The sequence below is a fragment of the Neopelma chrysocephalum genome, unplaced genomic scaffold (assembly GCF_003984885.1).
Source record: "Neopelma chrysocephalum unplaced genomic scaffold, ASM398488v2 Primary Assembly neopelma1_23, whole genome shotgun sequence".
Lineage (NCBI taxonomy): Eukaryota > Metazoa > Chordata > Aves > Passeriformes > Pipridae > Neopelma > Neopelma chrysocephalum.
The window spans coordinates 6,443,174-6,459,518 of record NW_020897691.1 but is presented as its reverse complement, the minus strand read 5'-3'; the positions used below and the strand labels follow the sequence as shown (position 1 = coordinate 6,459,518).

Here is a 16,345-nt window from a genome sequence, read left to right as displayed (position 1 = left end):
ATATTTTCTTTGACGACAGCCACTGAGTGGTTAAGATTTTTTTAAGCTTTAATAACCCTTGACTTCAAGTTTGGCTATTAACCCACCAACTGATCATTAACTATATGGACTGAATGACTGATTTCCAGAGGATTGGTGCAAAGCAGGATTAGTTTTTAGGAGGTTTTTCTTGAAGGACTCTAATATCTCCCACCAGCAGACAGACAAGCTATTGAATCCACCATAAGACTCCGGGGCTGAGCAGAGAGGTACTTGCAGGTTATCTGCATAGAAACACACTGCTCAGAGCTGATAAACTCACTGACGCTCTATCCTGCTTTCTAATTTAACTCAAGCCTTGCTGAGCAGCAGGAGTAACCTGACTGAATTGCTGGGGGTCACAGCTTGAGGTCTTTAATCAACATTCCCAGCTTAATCAACAGGACTTTAGCTAGACTGAAACACAAATCTGAATATTTCTGGTATTTACCCTGGTGCTTGTCCTTTTCCTACCAGGACAGTTAGTTATGGATAAATGCAATGTTGCTGCAGAAATGATCAAATGTCGATTGGGCCTCCCTTTTTTTACCCTATTCGTCTTTAAAATGCCTACAGCTGAAACTTTCTAGTGGCAATATGCTTAGGCCAGTTAGAGAATAATATATATAAATATATATAATGGCCAGTCTTCGCGAACGAAGATTTGGGGAAAGGTCTTTTACCTTTCCAGCCTGCGCAATGGATTTTTTAGGTGAGACACAGCCTGCGCTGAACTGAGCCCACCCTTTAATCCTAAGGTTCATCTGCCGGGGCCAAGCAAGCTTGGACAATGGCAGTGAGGTCCTCAGGACGTAGGTTTGTTTAGAGTGTCCTTCTCATAGATGGATGGCCTCACAGGGCTAACGGGCTCCATCTGCCCGGGGACACTGGGATTCGAACCTGGGTCGCAGCGGTGAGTGTCCTGCATGCTAACCACTAGGCCACCAGGGGTCCCTAGAGAATAATATGCTAATAAACAAAAGGAGCATTTTTCTTTCATGAATAAACTATTCTGACTCAGAGTCCATATCTTAAGCCACAAGACCATCCTGCCTTTATGACTTGAGATCCATAAGACCTAAGAAGCTGACTCTGACTCAGCAGAGGAGGGCTGGGATTGGACTGTGTTTGCTATGTGTATCTTTCTTCCGAACACAACGCAGCCAGAAATAAGTTAGGAAAAAGCCTCTGGTGCACTGGCCCTGATTTCTCTCTGGGGTTTTGACTGCTCCCTTTGGTATGAGAATGAATTAAGTTCGGATTTATAAATAGCAGTCTAACCACCCCTGTGCTGACAGGCACAAATGTCAGGAAATATGTAGTTAGTTCCACCGGCGCAGCATCTTTGAACTTTAATTTTAAGTACCTCTGTCATACTAGGGGAAGCAGAACAACACATCTGGAACTAAAAGGTTCCTGTTAGACTTTTCACGCTAACTATTACCAGCTTTTTTCCAGATAGGAGTTTTCAGCAAAATGTTTTCTAATTCAAAAATACTGATCCCTCAAAGCTATTGTTTTTCTTGTGAGAGCTACAAAAGAAAACATGCCCAGTACATTTCTCAAATAAAAGTAATAAGGAAAATGTTATGAGTATCAAAGCATCACTTTTTTTTCATTATTGACATTTAAAAAAATATTTTCTTTATTCAAATGTCTTCTACAATGTAAATCATTTTATTTTTAAGTGTTAATTAAAAAAGATCTTGAAAGCTCTGAAATTAAATATTTCCATTTACTCAAACTGCATTTTTATTGTTTGCCTGCAAATGTTTTCCATGGCTTCCTTTTTGATCCCATTTTCTGACTTGAGGGACTTTTTCCATTTCAAGCACCTTCTCTCAGCTGAAAATAATAACCAGATATTTTGTGCTTGAATAAAAAATAGGATGAAATTCCAGCTAAGATAGGCCACATGTGCCTTTGGAATATGTTCACAGAGGAGCAGCACACCTGTGCTATGGCTTCAAATATAATAGCAAGGCTCTGCTGTGAGTCAGCCAGGTGAGGAGTGCTCCACCATCAGACTGAACATGCTGCCACCTTCCTGTAAGGAGTTGCTAGCATGAGGTTCATCAGGACAACAAAGTGGAGAAGAATAGACAAAAACTGGGGGACAATAATTTTTCTACATATGTTTATTGAATTTTCCAGTTGCAGAAATGCAATCATGTTGATTCACAGCAGGATAAATGTCCCAGCTGTCTGCCTTTCCTCACGTAGCATTCCTGCCTCTGGCCCTGCAGAGCAGTGGGACCAGGAGAGCACCAGTGATGCTGGCTGCATCCTGCACACCTGTAAAGCTGCCTCCTCAAGCTGTGGCAAGCTAACACTAGAGAGGTTTTTCCAGCTCCCAGGAATGAAATAGCACCTCTGCCAATACAGTCCATAGCAGGAAAAAAAGCCCCAGTATAACTACTACCACCTCCACAGTCACAGTTGTCATTGCCCCTGAGGGCGGAAACGACAAAAAAGCCTAGACCCGAAGCAGCAGCACTGTGCCAGCTGCATTTACTGTGTGCCCTAGGCTGGGTTGCTGAGCTGCTTGGTCTGAGCTGCTGGCTGTGGGGCTGCCAGGAGGCTGAGCTGCAGAGCTGTGAAGCTTTGGGGCTGCTGTGCAACTTGGATGTGGCACTGGATGATGGGCTGTGGGGATGGGTGGTAGGGATTGCTGGACTCCCAGGATGTAGGGCTGCACGATGCTGGGATGTGGGGATGCTGAAATGCAGGCATTTGGGGCTGGGTGCTAGGCTGTGTGTCTGCAGGGCTACAGAAATGGACATTTGGATGAAGGTCTTCTGGTGTGCTTGGTTGTGGGACTGCTGGGACACCGATCTGGGGAGATATGAGGCTGCTGGGTGGTGGGCAAAGGGAAATGTTGGGCTGGAGGGCTGTGTGCGGGCTGGATCCAAGGTTGCAGAGGTACTGAGTGGAGGGGTGGCAGGACTGCGGAGCGGCGTGTGAAGCTGGATGCCGGTCTGTGAGAGGTGCGGGGGAGGTGGGGATGACGGACTGCTGGGCTGGGCTGGGCGCAAGGCGGCGGCGACCCCAGGATGCGGGGCTGGGATCCGGGTTGCAGCAGCTGCGGTCGCCCCCTGCTGGTAGTTCCACCGCGGCGCCCTATAGAGGCCACTTCCCTGCACGCCTGTCCATCCCCTATTTGGCCGTAGCTGCCTGAATTTACAAGGATATTCACAATATTTTTTTGTTTAGTTTGCTTTTTTGTTTTATTTTTTGGGGGGAGTTTTCCTTCCTTTGTGCCTAGAGCTGGCAACAGGAGCCTGTATGCCCCATGTGCGGTGTCCTGTGGTGCCATCAGGTTTCTGATTTATTCCATTAGCCACAGCTTAGAGATCACAGCGTCACACTCTAAGGCTACTTGTCCACTGGCTGAAGTCACTCACAGGACACCGAACCTTGGCATCATCCTTGCTGTAGCCGTGTGCATTGCAGAGCTGTGAGCGGATATGGCACCCAGGGTCCTCAGCACCCCTCAGGTCCAAACTGCACAGCATCCCCACTAAGCAGCATGACAAAATTGTGCTTACAGGTACCTAATGGACCTAACTCTCCTTCCCCCAGGGACAGCCGGGACATATACACTGCAAGCTCCCTAGCCACCCATAGAGGAGATATTTTTCATTTCCTTAGTGGCTACTTTTGCTTCCTACCCTAAAACAACTCCACTATCAGGCATGTCCTGGTATAAGTACAAATAGGCTGTGCTGCACTCATTTCTGGAGTTTTCCTGTACCACTTGTGCAGTGCTGGCAGCACAGCTAGATCTCAGGGGGTGAGACCTGGCACAGCATGTTTCTCAGCTCTCACATGCTCCATGGACAACTTTTGGAGGTTTTTTTTGAAGCAAGCAAAACCTGATACTTGAACTGCTCACAAACAGCAGGAGGAAAACACACTGGGTCCTACCCAATTTTAATTTGCAGACCCCAGTATTTTCCAACAGAGGTGCAGTCCATCTGTCACAAACTTAAGGCAACTGACAACAGGGTTGATTTCCTTAGTTCCCTTCCCCTGCAGATGACCCTCAGGGCCTGCAGACAATAGGTTGCAAACTGCTGGCGTTGATAGATGATCTTCCTCTCCTTCCATGCAGCCTGGAAAATTGCTTGCTTGTCTCTTATTTAAACAAATTAAATATTCCAACCTCAAACAATGCTAGAGCTAATAATGGAAAGAGGAACCAGTTTAGGATCTGAGTCTCCTATCTCCTGATTCTTTCCATCCCAACCCCTCTGCTCTGGCATCCACTTCTTAGACTTTAATTTAACAACAAAGTGCACAGACATGTCAGGGAGGGTGTGTGTGTGCCTTCAGACTCACAGTGTTAACCAGAACATCTGAGCAAGACAAGGGACAAAAAAAATCATTCCAAAGGTATCAGTGTTTCAAACTGTGGCCTTAATGCAGGGTTTGAGCCGGCAAGGTGGGGAATTACAGTCTTTTCTACACCAGGAACACCAAAAAAAAATCACTTTCTGCCTTTCCTACTCCTGAGAGGCTCTTCTGCCTCGGCCAAACAATATTTTCTGCATCAGCACCTAGGGATGGGAGCCAGTCATAGAAAGAACCAAACACATATAGCATGAATACAGATATACAGAGCAAGAACACATTAAGTGCTGCAGAATCCTGGAGGCAAGCTTGGCTTGCAGCTCCCATATAGGTATGCCAAGGTACTTGTATGTGCTGCAGTAGAGATGTGTTCAAACGCTTGCGCCGCAAAATACTGGAGCTATTTTAAGGACGGAAAAGCATCTGGCTAGCAAACAAGCTTTGTGTATTTGGGCCTGGCTCTTTTTAAAGCCTTGTTTCTTCCAGAATATTGGAAGTAATGAAAGTACCTGCAGTAAAATACCCGATAAACCTCTCCTCCTCAATAGAGAGGGTAAATTCATGTCATTTTCCAATTAGCTCTTGCTCTGAGCAATTATGTTGATCAAATAATTGAATAAGTGACAGGAATGTGAATTCTGGAGACAGTTAATTTCATTCATCTGCCAGTTTATAGCCTGATTTGCATGAACACATAAACCAGGCTAATGTGTTATTTATAACTCTGAAAATACAATTATCATAGTCAAACATGAAGAGTTGTGTGTACAGAGAGGAAGGTTTCTGCTAGTAAATTATAATAACAGCATAATGAGGGAGTTTGTTCTTTCTCACCATGATGTTGGACAGGAAGGATGTGAGGCTTGTGTTTGAAGGAGTGAACAGGGTTGGTGTTAGCAATAGCAGGTAGAGCAACAGCCCTGACCTGAATGTGGGGCAGAGGGGTAGCCGAAGCCTTACCCTCCTGTTCTGTGAAACATCATGTATGCGCTGCCCCAGGGACTGTCAGTGAGCTCTAAACATCGCTCCAGCTCCCCATATACTTCTCTCCAAGTGAAGCTGAACACCATTTTTGAGAGAGAAGCAGGACTGTGATCCTGGGCATGAAAGTGGGTACAAAAGAGACAAACTAGGTGTTTCCTACTTGGGATTGGTCTTGAGTGAGCATCATGGTGCTCTGGAAAAAGCTCCAGTCAAGTGCCCTCCACAGCAAGGTACCTGTAATAACCCTTGTGAACCTGGTCTTAACTTCCATTAAAAGCATCAATTCTGCTTGCGAGTTTTCTTTAGGAAAAATAATAATAATTAAAAAAAAAGCTTAACAGGAAAGAAAACCATTTGATTTTCTTATTAAAGCTATCTTTAGATTGACTTAACTTATTATACCTTTTATCCAAACCCCCTGTAGCAACCTGGCCTACCATCCAACAGGAACTAATTAGCAGAGATATACAATAATAAAAGTAGTGCACAGGCATGAGCCATAGCCTCAAAGGAGTATTACCTGGTTGAGTGTTACACTGGCTGCAAGGAGGAAATTTGTGCAATTAATTGCTTCCTGATTAAAGGCATTTGCAGTTTGGCCCTTAAATCTTCAAGGCCTATAAACACAAACTGAGTTAAATATGGAGTTTGCCCACAGTAGTCAAAAACATTGCCCCAGACAGCAGGATTCAGTGCTGTAATTTTGGTTGGAAATAAACACTTTCCTGTCTAAGCGCCCCCAAGTCAAGTATACAGAAAGTGCTCCAGTCAAAGCTAAAGGGCCACAGAAGGACTTGTGTGGGTTTAAGACAGTTTCTAAAACAGCTTACTTGAATCCTTACCATTTTCCTGTGAGGACACAATCTTACCGGCATTAATTTTACAGAGCAGGAGGCAGCAGAGGCAGAAACTCCAGGAAGTCTCAGGCTGAAAGGCTATTTAAATGGAATAAACTTCAAGGGACAACAAAAAGTCGTGACTGATTACAGGCACACCAGGAGAGGGGCTATCTGGTGTGAAGATGGTGGGTGGTGGTGGCACAGGGGCCTTCTGCTCACTACACACATCACTTGTCACCAAGCAAACAAGATGGGATTTAATCCCACTGGGAGGGAGGAGACCTATTTCAGTCCAGTGGACAGCAGGAAGAAAATGCTCACTGTGGGAAGTTCTGGGGTTGGGTAGTGAGGGAGAATAGTGTATGGCAGAAGCCCGGGACTACACGAGGCAGCACTGGTGCCACATCTCAGAACAGCAGCTGATCCGGCCTCGCTGTGCACCTTTCACTAAGTATTGTTGTTCTCCCAAGGGCATTTCCTCTACCCTAACACAGTGTCACACATTACAGCCAGTCAGATGAAGCAACTTCATTTTAGCATGTCCAACTCTGTTATTGCTGCCTCCTGGAAAGTTGCAGCAGTAGTGACTTATGGAGCCTACTGCTCCCACTGAAGAAGAGGCAGGCTTTGTTTGGGACAACAATTTGTCACACTAGAGTTGAGGTGTCCCAGAAACACACACTTTTTTGCTCATGCACTGCCATTGCTCTAGTGTTGCCCCCCCATCGCTGCTTTGCCAGTTGGTTTTGCTAAATTTGAAAGAAATTTACTGATGCTCCACTCATGAAAGGCACTTTAGCATCTGATTACCTCTGACTATAGGGACTCTCAAATTCAGGAGGACATACTATGCTCTCCAGTGTGTGCTTAGGTCAGAGGCACAAAGATCTTTTCTTGCAACCCTCCCAGTCGCCCTCCTCTCAAGTGACATTGTCATTGGTGAGAGCAAGCAGGGAGGTTCATAGCCTGAATTATGTTAAGACATACACAGACGAACCCAACATGCATTTTGGCCTCCTTCCTCCACAAAGCCAATCTGGCACCTCTGCTGTAGAAGTTATATTGTGGAGTGGGAAAACAAACAATCTTGCCAATTGTTAGTGAGGCGGAAAAAAAGCAGAATGGGAGCTGCTTATCAGAGACGTGCATTTTGAGACAAAAATTCACTGAATCCTGAGGAAGGAAGGATTCTCTGCAGAGCTTCAAGTACTCTCCTGACAACTCCATCCTGCAGGAGTTGAGGCTGGGAGCTAGGCTCCTTCCTATTGTGAATACTGGGTCTGAAGAACTGAAAATGAACATAATAGGAATCTCCAGACTGCAACAGTGCTATAAAGCTATAATTAAAACAAAACAAAGCAAAACACTTTAGTCTGAACAAATCAGACTGGTACAGACTGTAGTCTATGAATTGTGATTTTTAGGAGCAGTAAGAATGACTGAAAACTCAGGAAACTCAAAGACCAGAAGTGTGGAAAAGTTTGAGGCAAAGTTTTCCCTCACTCCATAGGCAGGTTGGGGGGTGTTGGAAGTTCAGATCTTAATTTTGCCCAAGTTTGCAAATGTTTAGGTTCACATGCCTCATACCACAAAGAATTTTACTAACTCTCTCACCTTCATGAGCATTTTTATTTTATCTGGATCAGCTTTCTGGAAGGGCAAAGAAAGAACTGTGTGTTGGTGCAATTAGCTGATGAGCTGTATGCTTTTTTTTTTCTTTAATAACTTAACATCATCATTAATCCAAGCATCTCCAAGGATTTCCCAAGCAGCAGTGAAGTTAGCATTACCTGCTCTTCTCCCTGGTTCACCTTCCTAGTGCAGTACATTCAATAATCACATGTCAACATATTAGCACATCTGAACAAGATTTCCAACAGCTGCAGGGCCAAATTATATTTTGGGTAATCTAAGCCAATGCCTCAGAGGCCAGCTCCTGCCATAACGTGAAGAGATTAATTTCTCAGCTTTCATACTTGCTTTTAGCTCTTGTACTGGTCTATGAGAACAAATTGAATGCAATCCTCTCTGCTTGCCTGTACAGCAGGCGCCTGTTTTCCCTGTACCAAGGTGATGCTCATCAATGCAGAGTTCTTGTGGGACCCCCGCTGGTCACCCTGCCCATCATAGCTCACTTCCAGTAATTGGGGGAGCAGGTTCTGTCCAACCTCTGGTAATATCTTCTGCTTGTGTGGGAAGTCGGATGCTCAGGCCATCGAAAGGAATTCAGCTACTGCATGGGGAGGGAGAGAGAATAAATACCACAGGGCCACAGAAGGGTGATCTGAAATTGCCTTAAAACTGCTCTGATCAGTCACATTGAATCCGAAAAATCGGTCTGAGAAACTGCTCAGAGACTTTTTATCTTTAAGCAGCAAAGGTATTTATTAGCAGCGCTGGGAGCAAGCCAGCTATTGCTGGAAAAACTTGCTCAAAGGCTTCACACAAAATCAGCAGTTTTATACAATTTTTCAGGTGTGATTAAATGCATATTCAAGTGATTACAGCATCTATTCATACATATTGATAACAGGCGGAGTATAGGTGGAGCTCAGGCGGAGCTTGGGGCGGCGCTTCTCTCTATCCCCAATTTTAGGGGGAGATCCCATCTTCATCCCATGGGGAGGGGGCGTATTCTCATCTTCCTCAGTCCAACCTTTCTTCCTTTCCATTGTTCTTGACCCGCTCGCTCAAGTTTGGAGAAAGCCCTGGCTCCCGGCCTATTTCTCCTATTCAAATGTCTACTTTAGCTTACTGAATCTTAATTTATTGCCTCTAGGCCCATTACATGTACCTTAGCACTCTGTTAAGCTTTGGTCCAGTTAGCAGTACAGAACAAATCGTTTTGAATGTAAGTAACTTGTTAGTAGGCCCAAGTTTCTTAGTTAACTCTTTTGGGCTTACCCTCCTGTTTCAACATAAACCATTGGGAAGGGTAATACTGCTCACAGGTCAGCACAGACCAGGCCTCTTGCTAGTACTTTCTCTCTGATGTGTCAAACAGAGCACATCTGTAGCAGAGAATCTAGTTCAGCTTGTAACGCTGAAGTTGAGAACTGTATTACAGGGCACGTTGAGGCCACTAAAGCTTTATTAGCAAAGTTTCCTAAATACACAAGAGGTAAAAACTCTGTGTCCAAGGTGGCTTAATCAAATTCCGATCTATTACTCCAGTCATCCACTCCCTTGAAATGATAAAGAGCATAAATCTATTTTCCCCGCAATTTGCAATGTTTCTCCACTACCTTTCAGAATTTGTAGGGATTGAATGCATATCACAATCCTTCAACATGTGAGGAAAAAGATATGGCTACAGCCTGTGCTCACAAAGCTGCTTAACAGATAAGCCCCATCCTGGATTTGATTTTCTTCAGAGAAAATACACTGAAGAGTCTGCAGAACTACTAACATTTTTAAGTAAAAGGTAACCCAATTAAATTGTATGAGTTGTGCAGCAGAGGGAATATAACGAGTGTATAAGTTATGAAGATTGGTGGTGGGGACCTTCCATGTTACTGTGCTGGAATGCAAAGCTGCGCTGTGAGCATGAAGTCTCATAGGAATGTCAGTCCAATATTGAAGTAAAACGACAGGCTTGACTTTGAGAAGTCATTAAGCTGAACATCTTACAACTGAAGCTGGGACAAGCAACTTTTCACATCTCTGCAGGGGCTTGAGGTCTAGCAGAGTGTTTCTCAGGCAGAACAAAAGTCACATGTTGGTACATACCTTTAGGAAAAGTAGAAAGGTGAGATACTCTGCAGAATGCCTGCCAATGGTAAAGAAACACAGCAGGAAAAGAAAACATGAAGAATTAAAAAATGAACAGTACAAGTAGAAAATGCAGAAGTAAAGCACTACCAAGGAAGCAAAAAGAGCTGAGCTTAGCATCTGAAGCATTCACTGCAGCATCTTCATCCCCCAGCATGCAACCAAAACATGCCAAGCCACAATGCAAGGCAGCACAGCTTTAATGCCCATGCCTGTCCATGTCTTGCTGAGGTTTCAGTGCAAAAAACTCCATCTAGTGAGAAGATGGGTTGTACTGCACATTCAGCATTCAAGTTAAGTATGGATTGACTCCAGCCACAAAATAATGTCTGGAAGGTAACAAACCCTAAAGGGTTACGCTGCCTTGGTGTTGATATTACCTCACACACCCGAAGTCCCATTAGACTAAAGTACAGCCTGTACTCAATTCAAATCAGATATAATGTCGAGAAAACATTTTCTTCCAACTTCACTCAAGTCACTTCGTAAGAATGTAACTGAAGTGACATCACCTGGCTTTCATCACTTGGCTACTGCTTACATCTCCCTCACAAAGGACTGACCTGAAGCTCTTTGACTTCACTAGAAATGTATTAAGTGGACTCCAACTGTGAATTGTCCTCTTTCTGATGATGATGCAATAAAACCAGAAACACACCACTACTGTCGTATGGCTAGAAGTTTTAATACATGGTCTTCATTGTTCAGAAAAGTTATTGCATTAAATCCTTATATAAGTTCATCTCAATTAAAAAAAAAATCTTCATTTTACACATCACAATTTTTTCACAGCAGCTAAAGGAAACCAGATTTTATATGCAGTTGTGTAAAGAAAAAAAACCCCAACAACCTAGTTCTTTCTCAAATCAACAAAACTGTTATCATAATTTTTTTCTGTTAACTGAACTAACAAAGCATGTTTCATTTAATTGCACACCATTTTCTTCATATTATTGTTTTTCTTTTACTATGACTTCAATAGATTCACAAGTTGCAAAATATCAATGCTACCTAGTGCAGTTTATACAAATCCACAGGTGTGTTTGAATTGCGACAGGCACAAGAACAGAATATATGATGACCCAAATGAATTGCTAGATTCCCTGATCCACTAAAACCAACATCAGTGTAAGCCCACTGCTCCATGGATGACAGCAAAGACAAAATCAGTAGGCTCTGTGTGCTATAAATAGATTGATGAAGGGCTCAGTGACAGAGGCATAACAGAGCACATGGCAGAATTACATTCTACATTTTGTCCTCCGATGAGAGTAAGCACCACCTTGAAATAGAAGCGTGAATAGGGCTGTTCTCCTATCCAATCTTATGCCAACGCTGGGAATCAGGAAGCTATAATTCAGCTTCTTATGTAAAATCCTCAAGCATCGCCATAATCAGTCGAGTCCCAGATCTTACCCTTCTCTTACACACACACACACACACACACACACAAAAAGGCTCATCTGTATTTATTCTGCTTTCTTCTGCTGTAAAGAAAATAATGAAATATACCTGTGTTCTTAAAAAAAAAAAAAAAGCCATTCCCTCTCCTCCAAAACACCCATCACCACAGAGAGCTCTCACTTATAATCCACTTGAAAGTATTTCTCAGATTAAGTTAGGCCAGGTTGCTATCTTGGCCCACTTTCAACATGACAGGGATTGTATCACTTTGCTATACTTCACTAGGTTATGGTATCAAAAATAGTTCACTAGTGAAATAACCCGTGGGGCTCTCTCTTGGACATAACATGTTCACATAAGTTCTAACTCTCACTGTCCCTGTCCTTCAAAACAAAACTAGAGCTATTTCAGTGGCTTTCAATCAGTTTCAGCTAGGAGCAATGAGTTAAGTTACCCTTTAGAAACATTTTGTATTACTTCCATGATTTGCTAGCAAAAGGCCCACACACTGAAAAGCAAGTGAGCAGAGGCAGTAGGATGCTTTGCAAAATCTGACAGTTCAAAAGGCATTCAAAGAGCAAGAGAACAAAAACCAGCCACTGAAGTGAAAACTGCATTGAACTAGCACTGTGAAAATAGGCAGAAATGAAGAAGCTCCAGTATAAGCAGTTATGCAGAATGTTTTACTAGTGACATCTGCTGTTTGTTCGGGCAGTCACAAGGCATTCATTAACACAATAGAAATTGCAAAAGCTTTAATTCAGAAGTGCTAGAGGAACAGGATACTCAATTATTACAGTAAAGAACACTTACTGAGGGACTAGTACAAGGTTATTTAGCTGTAACATGATTTTCTCACAAATAAGAAAGTTTGTATCAAAGGGGAAGAAGTTTACCCAGCTCAGAAGTTGATGCTGACAGCTTTCTAAAGCCAGCCTTGACACAAGACTTGGCTTATTTTATTTTCACAGACATACACTGCACCAGACAGCCATCACCATTCAATCCAAACATACAAGCGTTTGTATAAACTTCTCCCATTAACATCAGAGTTCCCAAGCAAATCTTTGTGATTTCTGCAAAAAAGGTAGTTCTCACTGGTTATTGCTGTATTACACGAAACGATAGCATTTGCAGGAGACTCTGTAATTTGGAGATCACATCATTTACCAAAAGCCTCAACACAGTCTCTTCATCAGGTGCTGCTTCTGTACAGCAAAACTAGCATTCTGTCTCTTCCAAACAAAACAGCACCTTCAGACTCTCTCCCTGCCTCGCAAGTCTCAGCAACATTTAGGCCTCTTCACTCTGGTTTCTACCAGCAGATAAAGGCCTATAACGCATTTATGACAGCACCTCAAGAAACAGTGCACACTTCATTCAGTGGACATGACCCCAATGAAATCTATGAGAAAACATGGAAGAGGAACACAGAGAGTAAGGGATGCAGTTTATTCTCACTCCTCTTGAAGGGAACAAATGGTTCTGACAGCAGGTTTGTTTTCAGAGAGCTGCAATTTAAGCTGACAGGCCAGCTTATTAAAAGAAGAAGCCCCTTCACCCAAACACCAAAACTTATACTGAAAACATTTTTAATTTAGATCTGCCTCTGAAATGAAGATAATCTGAATATTACAAAAATGGAAAAGTCTGCATTGTTACCACACAAATCACACTGTGCAAATCCATGTCATTTATCTGCAGTGCTGAGTCACATCTGGATGGTGGACGTGCCTCACCAAATACCACACCCTGGGAGTGCTCCAGCACTTCCCCTCCTATCAGAACTCTGCCTTAAAGAATTCCTACAGTGACATGATGAGAACTGATCTTTTCCTGTCATATGCTGTACATATATTTAAGACTTTCACAGACAATTAGCCAAAAATTGTATTACAGTTATTTCCCAAATCACAAACACTACAAAAGCCCTTCTTACAGGATATGCCATCCGAGGACATGTGACCTCGACCTTCTCACCTTCCCAGCCCCCATCCACCAAGTAAAGCATTCCATGCTTGCAGGCATTGATTCTAAATCTTCAGCTTCTGGAATGCAGCAGTTCAGAGTTCTGCATTTTTCAGGGACTCAAAAAAACCCTATTGAGTTCATATATTCAATGTACAACATTTTCAGTAAGTGCTTCCACACTTTGTCCACAGGAACAGTTAGGTCACTTCACACCACAGAGGTGGTACTTTCCGGATTTACACGCATCAATCTTGAAGCATTTCTCAGATCCTGTAGCTGCTTGGCTGGCTTTCCAACTCCTTCCTCAAATCTTTTTTCCACAACAGGAAGGACAGTTTCATACAGGAAAGAGGCGTTCTGCCTAATGAATGCCTTTTTCTCAGGGTCCTGTTCACAGCGTAAACTGTAATCAACATGCTGGACGGCCACCAGGATGATTTCCACGAGACTCTCCAAAAGAACCATATGCAGCTCTGGAAAGTAAAGCTTTAAAGCTTCCTCCAAGAAGGCCATAGTCTGCTTAGTGAAAGCTACTACAGTATAACTAAGGTTGACCCAGCAGTCATCACCTGTGTATTGGTCAAAATTGCCCACCCCACAGCTCCTCATCTCCTCCCTGAGCTTCCCCAGTGCCTCTGGAGTCATTAGGTTCATCTTTCTCCACATCTCCTCAGAGTTGCGGTGCTTGGTGGCCTCGATGATGATATCCTTGTAGCTCTGTAAAGCGCCTTTGATATCCTTCACCAGAAGGGCATGAATGATAAAGGTGAGATCCAGTCCAATCTCGCTAAGCTGCTTGCAGTGCTCTTTAGCTACCTTGGGTATTAATGAAAAGCAAAGGATGTTATTAATGTGCAGACCTCTTTTATGTCTTACCAGTTTATCAAATTTATCATTGTCAGAAAAGTGAGAAGTGTTATTCATACTTCACATGTTTCTCATGCTTTAAGAATCTCCTTATTAATGAGAAAGTAATAACTGAAAGATAAACCCTGGCTGCAAAAATACTCTGCACAATAATCCGCTCACACACCCATAACCTGAAAAAGTTAGTCTTGCCAAAAAATATGGAAATGTAGTCCAGGACACCCTTGGAAAACAAAGAGAAAGTTTTGATGTACTTATAATTCAAATATAACTCATCTAAACTTTAGGATCTCCTACTGGTTAAAGGCAAATTAAGAATAAACACATTTTGCATTTCCAATAAAGGCAAGGTTTTTCTTGCTGTGTATTTTTAATCTTAATGCTTTCCTCTGTTAAACTTTAAAAAACCAAACTAACCTCAAATGAATATTAACCTTCAACACAGGAAACATCTCTGGAGACCCGCTTAAGAGTCAATAGCTAAATTCTGGTTAGAAAAGATGATTTAAAGCTTTGCAGCCTTTGTTTTGACTTTCGTGTCCCACCACCCTCTTTGGACCCTCTTACCTTGACGCACTCTGCCGCAGTTGACAAACTCTCTTTGCTATCAAACACTTGCTTACTGAAGGCATCGACAAACATCCTCATGGAAGAGCGGGCCCAGACAACGAAGGCCGAGTAGCAGCCGTTGTTGCCAGCGAAGTCCGTCTCAAACTCTCTGGCCGTCTCTAGAAGGCTGGTGAAGAAGACGTGGCAGAGCTTGTGGATGTAGAGCAGCGTGGCACCCTCGATGCGCAGCTGTCGGATGGCCGTCTGCACCGCGGCTGCCCGATTCTTCAGGAAGAGCTCACAGGCCTTGGTGGACTGTCCCAGGCGAATGAGCTGGGACACAGCTCGGCGGGTGGCCCGCGGCCCTCCTCGCAGCGACCGGTCTGGAGACAGCTCGAACACCAGCACGTCTGTGAGCTGCCGGACCCGCTCGTCCACCTTGGCCCGCAGCTCCTTCACGGGCTGGCTCACAGGCTTGTCCCCCAGGTACTCATTGAGTTTATCCAAGAGGTCCACTGCCCCCTCGAAGTCCCGCTGTGCAATGCAGACATCCAGGTCCTCAGGCAGCTCCTGGATCCACTCAAGTGAGAGGTCTACAACCTCCTCCTCAGCAGAGGGCTCTTCCTCCTCCTCTTCCTCCTCCTCCTCATCGAAGGGGTTGGTGGATTCGGGGGGTGTTGGGGCAGGCCGGGGCAGGGCCTCCTGCTCCAGGCGCCGCTTCTCGCTGAGGGCCCGGTTGCGCTTGGTCTCCTCCAGCACCTCCAGCCACTCCTTCTTGATCTTGGCGTTTTCAGCCTGAAAGATGCGGCTCTCGGGGAACATGAGCAGCTTGAACATGTCCTTCATGGGCGGGTTGTCCTTGACGTTGACCACGGCCAGCCCGTCGAGGGGGTACAGGGCGTCGTAGCGGTAGGCACCGCGCCGGTTGGGCAGCGCGGTGGCCACGAGCAGGCAGTCGTTCATGAGGAAGGCATGGACCCGCTGGATCTGCGCCATGTGGTCCGCGTCGTACTCCACCAGGTCCCCGTTGTACACCAGGTACTTGCCAGGGCTCTCAGGCAGGAGGTCGCGGCAGCCCTCCACCTTCTCCAGGAGGGTTGTGAGGGTGCGCTGCCGCCCCTCCTCGCTGGCCGCCGCATCCTTGGCCGACAGCGGCAGGAAGGGGTCGGCGGCGGCGGCGCGGCGAGCGCCCAGCGCGGGGTCGTCGCGGTCGGCCTGGAGGAGCAGGGCCTGAGTGACGGCCTCCATGATGCCCTTCTGCTCGGTGAGGATGTGGCTGAGCTGGTACATCTCGCTCTCGAGGTAGCTGATCTCCCGCGCCGTCTCGATGAACTGCCGGTAGTTCTGGTACACGTTGCGCTTCAGGCTCTGCGCGGTCTCCTCGCTCAGCGCCTGGATGCGCTGCCGGTGCTCCTGCAGGTCCCGGTCACCGTCCGACTGCTGCGACAGCTGCTTCACGTACTCCCCCGCCGCGAAGCCGCCCGACTCCAGCTGCCGCCGCAGCCGGCTCCCGCCGCCGCCGCCCTCGCCCAGCGACAGCGCCATGGTCCCGCCGCTCCCGCCGCCCAGCACCCGCCCCGCCGCCGCCG

At 45.2% G+C, this 16,345-nt stretch overlaps 1 protein-coding gene and 1 long non-coding RNA gene across 2 annotated transcripts; both read right to left on the bottom strand.

Annotated features, from left to right (window-relative positions):
• Positions 1-3,472: 3,472 nt before the first annotated feature.
• On the bottom strand, positions 3,473-9,941 carry LOC113967380. The gene is made up of 3 exons (XR_003534148.1): positions 9,924-9,941; positions 7,809-7,844; positions 3,473-3,538 (listed from the first exon to the last, which is right to left on the bottom strand). It is a non-coding gene; the product is annotated as an uncharacterized LOC113967380 (long non-coding RNA).
• A 688-nt stretch (positions 9,942-10,629) lies between these two features.
• EXOC8 (exocyst complex component 8) lies at positions 10,630-16,318 on the bottom strand. Its single transcript, XM_027685511.1, has 2 exons — positions 14,775-16,318; positions 10,630-14,156 (listed from the first exon to the last, which is right to left on the bottom strand). The coding sequence occupies exons 1-2, from the start codon at positions 16,299-16,301 to the stop codon at positions 13,548-13,550; spliced, it is 2,136 nt and encodes a 711-aa protein (XP_027541312.1). The 5' UTR covers positions 16,302-16,318; the 3' UTR covers positions 10,630-13,547.
• Between the last annotated feature and the right edge of the window lie 27 nt (positions 16,319-16,345).

Excerpts from the sequence above, each read along its gene's own strand:
- EXOC8 (XM_027685511.1), bottom strand. The coding sequence starts at position 16,301 with ATGGCGCTGTCGCTGGGCGAGGGCGGCGGCGGCGGGAGCCGGCTGCGG. Across the intron at positions 14,157-14,774 it reads CTGCGGCAGAGTGCGTCAAG|GTAGCTAAAGAGCACTGCAA; the intron begins GTAAGAGGGTCC and ends TTAATACCCAAG.